The 14,138-nt window shown below is 35.1% G+C and overlaps 1 protein-coding gene across 8 annotated transcripts in view; it reads right to left on the bottom strand.

Moving 5' to 3' along the window:
• Nucleotides 1–14,138, bottom strand: part of CAPRIN2 (caprin family member 2) — a 62,678-nt gene that overhangs the window by 38,835 nt on the left and 9,705 nt on the right. For 7 of the 8 annotated variants that reach the window (XM_069094869.1, XM_069094873.1, XM_069094868.1 and 4 more), the window contains exons 4-8: nt 11,285–11,371; nt 8,240–8,478; nt 6,895–6,977; nt 6,009–6,116; nt 1,355–1,522 (exon numbers count right to left, since the gene is read on the bottom strand). In XM_069094869.1, coding sequence (XP_068950970.1) covers nt 1,355–1,522; nt 6,009–6,116; nt 6,895–6,977; nt 8,240–8,478; nt 11,285–11,371 — 685 coding nt within the window. The remainder of the gene's footprint in view (nt 1–1,354; nt 1,523–6,008; nt 6,117–6,894; nt 6,978–8,239; nt 8,479–11,284; nt 11,372–14,138) is intronic. The other variant, XM_069094874.1, reaches the window with a different exon arrangement.

The following is a 14,138-nucleotide window of genomic DNA, read 5'->3' as shown; positions in this document are numbered from 1 at the left end:
TATACACATTGCCAGACAAGATTTCTGTATTGGATGTTTTTACTTGTTTTTCTTTATCACAAGGGAAGGTTCAGTCTGGAACAGGTGGTGGGAAATGATTGACATAAAGACAAGGAGTATCAATAAATTTTTTTAAAAGAAAAAGTATCAAAATAATTCAGATAGGTATGCGTTACACAATTTCCAAAGAAATAAAAAGCAATAAGGGAACAAAGAAAAACTATAATCAATCCTACTGTCCATATGGTACAAGAAAGAAAGATTATTTAAATAGCGATAAATTTAAGATAACTAATTTTAATATTTTCCAAATCAATTTTTCTTAGGAGCAAAGTAATAAAATGCTAATTTTTAAGCATTTAGAGTGTTACTGAAAATGTTCTTTGCTTTCCAGAACTCAGAAATGTTACACTACTCCTATGAGAAATAAGAATAGTCAAGAAGTCGGAGGATGAATTATAACTCATGAGTTGGAATGAAGTAGACACATTACAATGATTAACAAAAATTGTATTGCATAATTTTGCTCATCTGCTTTAAACTGTTATAGTGGCAATTATGTATATGTGATCTGAAAATGAAGAATGTATCTCTGAAAAAAAAAATAAATCTGGATACGAGTTGGGACCTACCATATAAAAAACTTTTTTTATAAAATACAAAATACATCATCATTCTATAACTGTTTGTAAATTTTCTGTTATTTTATGTTTTATTAAAGACTTTCTTTATGTTTTTTTTTAAATGAAGGGAAGTATGTTTTACTACTTCACAGGAGATGGGATTATCCCATTTTAACCAAGTAATATTTTGAGGATATCAGTTTCCTGTCAAATTTTTCTAGGTTCTAATGTACTTATACTTGGACAAAAGTCTGTAATAGAATGAGCCTACCAATAGTTTTAAAAACTCATTTTAATCAGTGTTTTCAAAAAGCAACATAATTAAGCTTTAAAAGTATAACCTAGGATTTCTTTTAAAGTCCATAGATTAAATAGCATCAGTCTAGCATTAAGACACGTTTTTCCTAAATAAAAGGCTACCCAGCAACAAGTAAAAATTTCCCTGATTATGGATAACAAATATGTACAAGTGCCTTAGAAAAAGCTAGATGATTTGGGGCAGCCAGGTAGCGCAGTAAGTAAGAGCGCCGGCCTCAGAGTCAGGAGACCTGGGATCGAATCCGGGCTCAGATACTTAGCACCCACCCAGAAACACCTGGCCATGTAACCTTTAGCAAGTTACTTAACCCCAACTGCTTTAAAAAAAAAAAAAAGCTAGATGATTCACTTTGATCAGTGTTAAACAAGCAGCTGCTAACACAGAATCAAAAATTCTACTATTCATATCAAACCTGATTCTTTAACAAGTTCTGTCTGTAATGACTGCTTCTTCCGTGATTTTTCTCGGATTTCTTCATCTAAATCTTCTTTTTGCTTTATAATGTTGTTTCGGGGAACTGGAATACTTTCAAAATAGCCAGAGGTCAGCAGTTTAGATAATAAATCCTTCATGTGTTTGTCTAAGAAAGGAGGACATTAAAAGAATTAGGAACCTTGCAACCTTTAACAGTTTGCAAATACACAACACACACACACACACACACACACACTCATAAGATACAGGCAAAGCAAAATTTTAAAAATAAAAATGAAAAACCATTTTGGTTTAATCTCAGATATTACAGAAACCCTTTTTTCTGCTATAAGAAGAGGTAGGCATTAGAACATAACTGGTAGTTACCTAAGAACTAGTCCAATTTTTATGCCATGCAGAGTTTCATGTACAAAAACAGAATGTAAACTGGTTTGGCAAGTCATATAACCCAGGATCCTATAAAATGAGGGACCAGCTTAAGGGTTTCCAGTTGGTCCATTATGGAAGTGGAGTCTACTGTGAGGCACAGTCAACACAATGCTTTCCCTATAAACCCTTACCCAAAGTCACCAATCAAGCATTTATCTTTTCTTTTTCTTTCTTTTTTTTTCCTTTTTGGAGGGGGGAAGATAAGGCAATTGGGTTTAAGTGACTTGCCCAAGGTCACACGGCTAGTTTTGCATTAAGTGTCTGAGGACGGATTTGAACTCAGGTCCTCTTCACTCCAGGGTTGGTGCTCTATTCACTGCGCCACCTAGCCACCCAGTCAATCAAGCATTTATCAAGTGTTTACTATGGACCAGGCAATAGAAATACAAAGCCAAAAACACAATATGCTCTTCCCTAAAAGAACTCATATTCTAACAGAAAGAGACAACAGGCAAATATATACAAAAACACACATATGTATATGCTTTCACACATAAGGTAAATTAAGAAGGGAGGAAAATAGAAAACCCAAAAAGACGGTAGTAGCTAGTGAAAGATGGAATACAGTAGGGAAAGGACTGAAGCAGAAGAACCGACTAGAAAGCTACTGATCTAGTAAAATGGTGAATAGAGCTTAAACTAGAGTGGCAGTCATGTGAGTGGAGAGAAAGAGATTTATGGGAGAGATGTTGGAGACTAAAACAATGACAAGATCTGGCAACTGACTGGATGAAGGAAAATGAGGAGTCAAAGATGACCTTGTGGATGACTGGAAGGAAGTTGTTCATTAATTCTAGCAGCTTTTTGGCTTGTCCTTGTTTTGGGACACTTTGAATTTGAGATAACTATAGGATTACAGATGGAAATATTCAATAGGTGATTGATCATGCTGGACTGAAAGTCAAGTGAAAGATTGGGGGAAATATGTAGACATGAGAGTCATTTTAAAGGTAAGTGAACCCAGGAGAAAAAAAATGAAGTCGTTAAATGAAATAGCATACAGAGGAAAAAAGAAAATGATCCAAGACAGACATTTGGGAATTCTCCCAAATTAGTGGTCATGATAAAATGATGATTTGGTAAAGGAGACTAAAGTTTGGTCAGACAGGAGGGAGAATGAAGAGAGAACAGAATGGCCAGTGATGAATGCTGAAAAAGAAGTCAAAGCGTGAAGATTCAGAAAAAGCTAATGAAGACAGAAATTAAAACATCATTGGTAATTTTGGAGAGAGCATTTTCAGTTGAAAAATGAGGTCAAAAGCTAGATGTGCCAATAGTGACAATGGGTATAGAAATCTTTTTCCAAGTTGATCTAGTTTTCTGTGAAAATTTAGGAGAAAAATGTTCTGGAAGGTGGGGCCCCTGAACTAAATCTAATGTCATTATTATCTGTGGCCTTCATTCCTATTTACATGCTACTAAACAAAGCTGTAGAAAAATCACAAAAGTATATTGTTTCATTACACATTTACACTACATAATCTCAACTGGGCTTTCACTATAGCAAGGCAATACTTTTATGTCTCCCCAAATAACTCACAATTCCACTCACCACAGCAGTTTTTCCAAACCTTTTCATCCCTCTTAAAATGAAATTCAGTGACATTGACCTCCTTGTCATTCCTCACACAAGACACTCCATCACTTGAATCAGTGACTGCCCCCTATACCTGGAGTTTTCTTCTTCCTTATCTCTACCTCTTGGCTTCCTTCAAGTCCCAGCTAAAACAATATTTACCACAAGAAACCTTTCTCAATTTCCCTTAATGTTAGGACCTTTCCTCTGAGATTATCTCTAATTTATCCTATATATAGTTTGTTTATACATGTCCACATATCCTCCCCCATTAGAGTATGAGCTCTTTAAGGGCAGGTACTGTTTTTTTGGTGAGTTTTTGGTTTTGGATTTTTTTTTGGCCTTTCTTTGTGCTCCTAATACTTAGCACGTGCCTTACACACAGTAAGCATTTAATATCATTGACTGTCAATACAATCAAGCAACTTACTATTATGTTACTTAATGACCAAAAAATTGAAGTGTATTTAAATCTATTATTCTACTACATGAGAAAGATGGTATTATTTTTAAATAAACAAAATGGATTTTTAAAGTAGTGATTTATAGTTAAGAAGCAATACCTCATTTTGTTAGATTTTATAACTACTGCTCCTGACCCTTCCTGGAAGTACTTTCTCAATATGTGTTAATTGCCTACATATCCAACTCCAATTCAGGATTTATCAAGTCTTAAGGAGTCCCCTGAGGCAAAGAAATGCTAAGTGATTTATCTTCACATAGTTAATGTATCCCAAGACAGGATTTGAACCCAACTCTTGTTCTGAATCCAATTCGAATGTACTAACCACAAATTACAGGGGCCTCTATCACCCTTAAAACAAGTATGGTATGTTCTTCTTAAAGTGATTAGTAAATTCCATTTAAAATAATTTTAGACAATATAAAATACTTGCTCAGACCAACCCAGGAACTATATGGACACAATTACAAAACACTTTATACAAAGTTGGATATAAACTGGAGAAATATTGATTACTCATGGTAGGAAGAACCAATATGATTTTTTTAAATGATAATTCTACCTATATTAATTTATTCAATACCATACCAATGAAACTACCAAAATTATTTTATATAGCTAGAAAAATTAATAATTCATTTGGCAGAACAAAAGGTAAAAAATATCAGAGGAATAAATAAAAAAAAGGAATGAAGGCAGCCTAGCAGTGCCAGATAGCAAACTGTATTACAGCCTTTGCAAAATGGTAATTACTAAAATAATTTGGTACCAGCTAAGAAAAAGAGTGGTAGGCCAGTAGAAGAGATAAAGTACACAATAAATACAGTAGTAAATTACCATAGTAATCTAGTGTTTGATAAACACAAAGATCTAAGCATTCTGGACAAGAAATCACTATCAGAAAAATTGTTGGGAAAACTGGAAAGCAGTTTAGCAGAAACTAGGTACAGACCAACATCTCACACCATATAAGGCTAAAATGAATATGATTTAGATATAAAGGGAGATATCACAGTCAAATTAGGAAAACATGGGATATCTTTCCTGTCAGATCTATGGATAAGGGAAGAATTTATAACAAAAAAAAACAGAGAACAGAATGGGATATAAAATGGATGATTTTGATAACATTAAAATGAAAATTAAAAAGGTTTTGCACACAAACCCAATGCAGCCAAGAAAGCTGGGAAAATATTTTTTACAGCAAGTTTCTCTGATAAAGCCCTCATTTTAAAAATATATAGAGAACTGAGTCAAATCTATAAGAATACAAGTCATTCAAGAAATTAAAGCTACCTACAGTCACATAAAAATGCTCTAAATCACTTTTTTTTTTTTAAGCAATCGGGGTTAAGTAACTTGCTCAAGGTTACACGGCCAGTTATTTCTGGGTGTGGTGCTGAGTATCTGAGCCCGGATTTGATCCAGGTCATCCCGACACTGGAGCCGGTGCTCTTACTGGCTGAGCCACCTGGCCGCCCCTAAGCAATTGGGGTTAAGTAACTTGCTCAAGGTTACACGGCCAGGTGTTTCTGGGTGGGTGCTAAGTGTCTGAGCCTGGGATTCGATCTCCAGATCTTCTCAACACTGGAGCCGGTGCTCTTACTCGCTGTGCCACCTGGCCGCCCCTCTAAATCACTTTGGATTAGAGAAATACAATTAAAACAACTCTGAGGTACCACCTCACACCTATCAGATTGGCTAATAGGACAGAAAAGAGAAAAGACATATACTGGAGAGGATGTGAAAAAATTGGGACACTAATGCACTGCTGGTGGAGTTGTGAACCGATCTAACCCTTCTAGAAAGTAAATGAACTATGCCCAAAAGGCTATAAAAATGTGCACACCCTTTAACCCAGAAATCACTGCTAGGTCTATATCCCAAAGAGATCATAAAAAAGGGAAAAATGTGCACACCCTTTAACCCAGAAATCACTGCTAGGTCTATATCCCAAAGAGATCATAAAAAAGGGAAAAGGACTCACATGTACAAAGATATTTATAGCAGCTCTTTTTGTGGTGGCCAAGAAGTAGAAATTGAGGGGATGCCCATCAACTGGAAAATGGCTGAACAAGTTGTGGTATATGAATGTAATGGAATACTATTGTTCTATAAGAAATGATGAGCAGATAGATTTCAGAAAAACCTGGAAAGACTTACATGAACTGATGCTGAATGAAGTGAGCAGAACCAGAATGTACACAGTAACAGCAACACTGTGCGATGACCAACTTTGATAGACTTTGCTCTTCTCAGCAATACAATGATCTAAGACAATTCCAAAAGACTCATGATGGAAAACTGCTACCCACATCCAGAGAAAATACTATGGAGTATGAATGCAGATCGAAGCATACTATTTTCTTTTTTAGTTTTGTTTTTTGTTCCTTGTGGTTTTTCCCTTTTGTTCTGATTCTTCTTTCACAACATGACTGAGGTGGAAATATATTTAATATGACTGCACAATTATAGCCTATATCAGATTATATGTCATCCTGTGGAGAGTGGAGGAGACGGAGAGGGAAAAATCTGGGAACTCAAAAATCTTATAAAAGTGAATGTTAAAAACTAAAAACAAATAAATTAATTTTAAAAAACTTGACCTAGCTACCATATACTTATACATATATAGTATACATATACATATACAATACCATTACTATGTCTATATCCCAAAGAGAAAATGACCTCTACAAAAATAGTTATAGCATCCCTTTTTGTTGTGGCAAACAATTAGAAATTTATGGGATGCCCTGATGCCTGATGGGAGTTCTGATCTTCCCCATTTTTTTTTTTTTTTGCTTTTTGGAGGGCAATTGGAGTTAAGTAACTTGCCCAAGGTCACACAGCTAGCTTGTGTGTGTGTGTGTGTGTGTGTGTGTGTATTAAGTGTCTGAGGCCGGATCTGAACTCAGGTCTTTCTGACGCTGGGGCCGACGCTCTACTCACTGCGTCACCTAGCCGCCCCTCTTCCCCATATTTTAAATATTTAAGCTTAATACTAAACTTCACAGAATAAAGAAAATATCAAGCAGAAGACACTCACATGTTGTTCCTGCCACTGCTTTCTCACTGCCCTCCAAGAGGTCCCAAAAGTAGAGTGATGACTGTTCCATTTGGTCTTCAATACTGAGAATGAAAAGCAGCAAAAATAAAGCAACTTTAGAAGTATGTTATGGCATTGACACATTATGAATTCCTGTCCACATGTGGTCAAAGTAATTTTGTTCCCAATGGAAAGGAAAAATTAACCTTGAACTTCAAAAGTTGATTAGCAATTAGATTTTTAATTCAAGTTAATTTCTGAAACAACCTAACTTAAAAAAATAAATAAATAAAATAAAAATAGGCTAGGAACTTTTGATTGCCAGCATTCATTACAGTTACCAAAAGGAACTATTAGGAAGCAGACAAGTTTAAAATTACAATTTACTGCTGTTGTATTTTCAACTCATGACTACTGATGTCAAATAAGGGGAATTATATAAGTTCCATCATGGATTACTTCAGAGTCCTTTACATGATATTTAGGTAAATAAAAGTTTTCTTTAGACTAAGGTAAATATACATTTACACACTGCCTTGAGCAGACATTCATTAGGAAAGAAAGTGGGCAAACATGTACTGGTGATGGCATGGGGAATCAGTGTATCTAACTGCAAGAGGCTAAGAGTTGACTGAATTTTATAGCTCTCATACAGAGACTCAGATTTTTTAGAAATCAGGTCCTTCACAGATGAATTTTAAACACACTTTAACAGAATAGAAAAAAATTACCATCAAACTTTGCAAAAAAGAAAAAAGTGTATAAAATTTATTTGTTCAAAACAAGATGGCAAATATGGATAACTGGAAGGAATGGTATAGTAGGGGGAAAAGGAATAAAAAAATTCACCAAAGAGTCTAATTTATATAAATCTGTTGTTTGTGCTTTGCTATTGGGTTAACTTATTCAGTTTTCACCTGTGGGATGACAGCAGAATACCAAGTACTTCTTCTTTTTGAAAGTTCAGTTATATTGGAACAAGCTAAATTTTGCCTACCCTTTATTCAAGACCAGAGAAATAAGGATGCAAAAACTCTGGAATAATATAAATACCATGTTTTGACCTTGACAAAAAATTTTTTTAATATCCTCAAATAACGCAGTTTTACATTAAGGTTAGACTGGTCTTTGAACAATCTTTTTAAGAATCAGTGCTACAATACTAGAATGTATGAATGGTAAGGAAAGGACTAGCTCTTTATCCTAAATTTACCCTTTCCAAATACTATGGCTCTTAATCATAGAATTTGCTATTCTTCAAAGCTGTTCCTAATTAATTCCCAAATATCAACAAACTAAAATTAAGTATGTGTCCCATTTTAGAAGAACCTTTTCATTATTGTACCTCAAACTCTCGTTTCTCTCAGGGCATGTGAGTTTTGAAAACTTAATGAGGTAGTCTAGTTCTCTCGAAGGCAAATACACTGCACCATTCAAGCCCCCTTTGAAGTCCTCTTGTACATGTTCTTGTGTGAAGTTCTGTAAGACATACTGAACTTGAAATATAGTCCGCAGCTTCCTTTTCTCAGCCTCAAGTTTTATCATGTGCTCTCTTCTCTGAGCCTTCTTCTGGGCTTTCAGGAGCTATTAAAAACAAATTCTTATTAAAATAGGCTGCCAGCTCTACCTCCCATTAGCAATTTCATATACAGAAAATGAAACTTGCAAAATTTAGAGCTAAAAAGGACTTCAAGAGCTAGTCCATTCCCTCATTTTACAGGCCCAGAAGATAAAGAGCTATAATAGCAAAGCTAGGATTCCAAATTATGTCCTCTGACTTCATCTAGTGCTTTCCCTACATGATGCCACCTTTATCCTGTAAGTTATTGAAATTGTACTCTTAGAACATCTAACCCCAAACAGCTAAAGATTCTCAAGTTTCATGCGACAATTCAAAAAGGTAATAGAATATGTAGCCAATTCTAATTATACCAATTTACAACTAAGTGCTTTTAAACCTACCAAATAAGTCCTTATGAAATACTTACTATAAACTAGGTACTTTGCAAAGTACTGGAGAGCTAAAGGAAAAAGCAAAGGGGCAGTTAGGTGGGGGCAGTAAACAGAACACCAGAGAACCACCCCTGGAGTCAGGAGGACCTGCATTCAAATTCAGCCTCAGACACTTAACACACTAGCTGTGTGACCTTGGGCAAGTCACTTAACCTTAATTGCCTTGCCTTCCCCCCAAGGAAGAAAGAGAGGAGAGAGAGAGAGAGAAAGAGAAAGGGAGAAAGAAAGAGAGAAAGAAAGGAAGAAAGAAAGAAAGAAAAAAAGAAAGCGAGAAAGGGAGAAAGAAAGGGAGAAAGAAAGAAAAGGAGAAAAAGAAAGGGAGAGAGAGAAAGAGGGAGGAAGGAAGGAAGGAAGGAAGGAAGGAAGGAAGGAAGGAAGAAGGAGAAAAAGAAAGAAAAGAAAGAGTGAAAGAAAGGAAGAGAGAAAGAAAGAGAAAAAAGCAAAAACTATCTTTGTCTTTAAGGAGCTTATATTTTAATTGGGGAAAAGATAAAAAGGTAAATATAGAGTAAATGAAAGGTAGGCTTAGATGGTAAGGTACTAGCAGTTTAGGGGAGGGAAAGATACCTGGGGAGGTTGTGCCTGAGTCAAATTTTAAAGAAGGTCAAAGACTATAAGAGTTGGAAGTTAGGAAGGAGAATGGATAAATGCTCTACTACATTTTTTATACAAACAGGAAAGATAGATATAAAAATGTAGTAAGAAAATTGAGACAAAAAGAAGTCAAATTACCTAAGGTTACCTGATTAGTGACAGTGTTAAAACTAGAACCCAATCTTCTGTCAGCCAATACACTACTACTATCTACTACTACTACACTATCATCTACCATGAGGAAAATCAATGAAATACACAGTTAATAGTAAAAAGGTGACCAACTTTTATCAGAGTAACTTGAAAGTGAAATTTTATATATGTATGTGTGTATACACGTATACACACACACACACACACACACACACACACACAGAGTAATTCTCAATATATATTTTGCTTTCCATGACCCATACAGTAAAAAGGCTAACAGGTAGTGGCAAAAAAATAGAGGAAGAACAAGGCAAGCTATAAAAACAGTCAGTTCCAAATAACCAGATGACTTATTTTGCAACAAGACTTATATTCTAACGCATCATTTCATGGAATTCTGCCTCCCCCCCCAAACTGTCACATCAAATAAGGAAATCACACTAAACAATAGTTTTACTTTACTATCTTGGCTGGTTACTCACAATGTAGGATCCTTTAATGGAGAAGATCAAAGTGCAGATTAGCCAGACATTGTATTTCAACTCAAACTTTTGCTCACTGATAACATGACACAATCAAATTGTCTCAATATACAGGGATAGAAACTATACTAGTGATTTCATTCATCTAGGCAGCTTCTAGGCAAACTGACTCCCTCTACCAATGCAATTTAGCCTTAAAAGCTTGGCTAGAGAACTGAGAAGTTAAGTGACTTGCCTGGGCTCATGTTGCCAGTATATGTCAGAAATTAGAATCCAAGATCTTCCTGATTTTGAGGCCAACTATTCACTATGGCATTCAACATATACTATATTTAAAATAATCCGGTCCACTGACTTCAGCCAAAATATCATTATAGGACAGAGTAGAAAAAAGCCCAGCAAATTTAAAGAAACAAACAGAAAATGTTTGGGAGAATCTGACAATGAAAGAAAAACATTGATGTTACTTGTTCAAGGTCTAAAACCCAAATACCTCATAGAACAAATACAAGCATGACAATTTCTAGGTTGCATATATTCACCCATGTGTGTGAATACAGGGTTTAATAAATATTTCCAACAAAACTACAATAAAATTAATACATAGCTAATTTTTAAAATGCAAATAAAAATATGCCTAATTGAAATAATCCTCCAAAGGTAGTGACATGTAAAAAAATATATACCAGGTGAATATTATTGTAAAGTTATCTTATAAGTGAGTTATAGCATCCACCATTACCTAAAACAAAAATAAAATTTAATAGCAAATAAATCAAGATTTTACTGGAAGAACTGAAAACTAGACAGATGCCCATTGACTGAAGGCAAATCATGTTTGCAGTCTATGAATGTAATGGAAGATGGCTATGCCACAAGGATGAACATGAAGAATTAGAGAAGATTTATATGAAATGATGCTGAAGTAAAAAGGTCCAGGAAAATATATATAATTACTATAATAATATAAAATAGAAAGAACAATAGTTAAACCCAACAATATTCAATCATACTAGACTTTCAGAGAAGGGTTGAGAAAATGTACCATCTTTGTAGAGGTAAGGAATAAGGTCTGTGGAATATCGTACATACTACTGATTTTCAGTTACCCTATTCAAATTGCGTTTGTTTTTCCTGAAACAACTTACATCTTGGCTAAGTGCAGAAAAAGTTTTTTGAAGCTCCTTGGCAAATTCCAAGTTATGTAATACTTCATCATACTTTTCTACTGCCTCCTGTAAAACAATTAAAAAGCAAACATTTAACATGCATGTATCTATGTCGAAATAAAAGCACTCTACAATTAGAGAAGGGAAAGAGGGAAAAAGAGTGTGTGTGTGTGTGTGCGCGCGCGCTGTTCTCTAATAACAAAGGGCAGCAATTCAAAATTCAAAGAAGAGGTATTCATTCATGGATATTCCAGTTAGGTTAGGTTAGGACCTTGAATGGAATAACAATCAGTTTACTCGTTTGAAATTTCAGTCTTTAACACTTCTTGCTAAGCATGAGATGAAGCTGGCTCGTGACATCCTCTCTTCCATATGTACATTCTTAAAAATGTGACACATTAGTTCAATAGCTGTCTGTCTCAATCCAAAATATAGCAGCATTAAAAAAAATTTTTTCATTAGGAACCATTTGCCTGTTGTTCTAGCACCTAACACTTGGGGCACAGAATTTTCTCTTCCTAATCCAGATCGGAATAAGAACAATAAATATTCAATATTCCAACCATTTTATAAACAAAATTCCATACTGCTCCTATAGCTAAAAGAAAATATATGAAGCTCATTAAATTATTTATTAAATGTCAACAAGTTTTATTAAGGCAGAGGGTATACAAGTACAAAGATACAACGATCCCTACTGAAAAGGGAATTTATATTCTAATAGGAAATGACAAGAACATATATGAATATATGCAGTGTAAATATGAAGTGATTATATACAGAGTAGTTAAATAGAAGGCACAATAGAAGGGAGAGATGACAGTAGTAGCTGACTGGTGGAGGGAATATGAATAGGCCACATACACTTCACGTATAAGATGATGTTTGAGCTGCATCTTAAAAGCAAGGAACTCAGAGATGAAAGTAAAGAGGGACTATATTCCAGTCATGGGGAATAGTTAGTGCAAAGAGACAGGAAATGGAGTCCTCTGTGAGGAACAAAGAGGCCAGTCTGGCAGAAACCAAAGAATGGGAGAAGGGAACAATGTCTAAAGAGAGTGGAATAATAGGTTGGCAACAGGTTTTTTAAAAGCTAAACGGAGGACTTGATATTTGATCTTAAGAGGTAATAGGAAGCCACGGTTACTGGTTCAGTGGAAGAGTCACTGTCAGATCTGCACTTTAGGAAAATCACTTTGGCAATATGTACAGGATGGAATTGAGGGGGGAGAACCTTGGAGAAGGGCAACCAATCAAGAGGTTGTTGAAATAATCTAGGTGAGAGGTGGATAGAAAGGGGTCTAACTTAGGTTATTCAAAATTCAAGTGAGATCTTGTTTAGCTATTATGTTCTCTTGAATAGGTCACTTTAATACTGTGCTTTGTAAGTCATAAAGCACTTTTCATGCAACATATAACTCCTGTTAGAGAAGCAGTACAGATATTACTACTCTCATTTTATAACTAAAGAACTTGGGTTAGGCCCAACGGTGTTAAATAAGTTGTCCAAGGTCCCTAGCTTAACATTACAAATGACAACACTAGAAGAAATCCAAGTTTTCTGACTGAATTTAATGTTTCTACAGTGTGCACAATCACAGTAGCTCCTTCAAAGATTTTAAATTATTCAAAGTATTTCTGCAAAGGTAAAAAATTATCTTCCAAGAACAAAATATGTTTGGTGATATTAACTAGTTACAATAGCATATTCAATTCAATAAAATCTGAGTACCTGGTATGTACAAGACATAAAAACAGGACACTGACTATACAGATGACACCTAACCATGGCAATTATCAAAACACTAGACTTAAATATCAGGTTGATTCATGAAGCCCTTAGTAACCATATTTTAACTTAAATGAATGTTATGAGCCTAACTAAACTATACCTGCTGAGATTCATTCCATAAAGCCTGTTTTTTTAAGAACTATTCTCTAATGTGCTAATGGACAGATTTAGGATTTTTATAACAGTTAAGTCTTATGATTCCTTTCAGAACATGAATTGATATTGCTTGCTGGAGAATATATATACATACACTTCACATACTGCTTTAATAATGTAATCCTTTTACTACATATATTGTTGTATCTAAAATATTAAGTTCAGTCCTAGGTGCTGGAAGGGCATTGGTGATTTGATTGGTACAAGGGGGAAATGCAGGATGGTAGTAATAGTAAACATTATCATCATGATCGCCTTTATAAAGTGCTTTGAGGTTTACAAAGTTCTGTATGTATGTTATCTCATTTGATATTAGAAAAAAAACTCAGAGAAGTAGGTGCTATAATTACTCCCATTTTACAGATTAGAAATTGAAGCTAAGAGGTTAAATGACTTGTCCAGGGTCACACAACTGGTAAGTGTTTGAGGCAGAATTTGAACTCAAGTCTTCCTGACTACAGGTCTAATATAACCTACAACACTACCTAGCTGCTTGAGGGAGACAATTCATGCCTTGATGAGGCCTGAAGGAACCTGAGGACAATAGATTTGGTCAGTGTCACAGTAGTCTTAAAGTATTTGAAGGGCTGTGAAATTTAAGCAGGTTAACACCTGGTTCTGCTTTGTCCCAGAGTTCAGAACAAGGAATAATAAGATAGAAATTACAGAGGTGTAGCTCAAGGTAGAAATAAAATCTTGTGAACAATTAGAACTATTCCAAAGTTGAAGGAGCTGCCTTTGGTTATATTAGGTTCCCTTTCTTTTTTTGCTTTTTGGAGGAGGGAAGGTAGGGCAATTGGGGTTAACTGGGGTGACTTGCCCAAGGTCACATGGCTAATTTTTTGTGTTAAGTGTCTGAGGTCGCATTTGAACTCAGGTCCTCCT

The sequence above is a fragment of the Petaurus breviceps genome, unplaced genomic scaffold (assembly GCF_028583685.1).
Source record: "Petaurus breviceps papuanus isolate PSGF00001 unplaced genomic scaffold, PetGlider_PUasm1.0 221, whole genome shotgun sequence".
Classification (NCBI taxonomy): domain Eukaryota; kingdom Metazoa; phylum Chordata; class Mammalia; order Diprotodontia; family Petauridae; genus Petaurus; species Petaurus breviceps.
The sequence above is the reverse complement of the archived record's forward strand: the minus strand, read 5'-3'. Positions and strand labels throughout refer to the sequence as shown.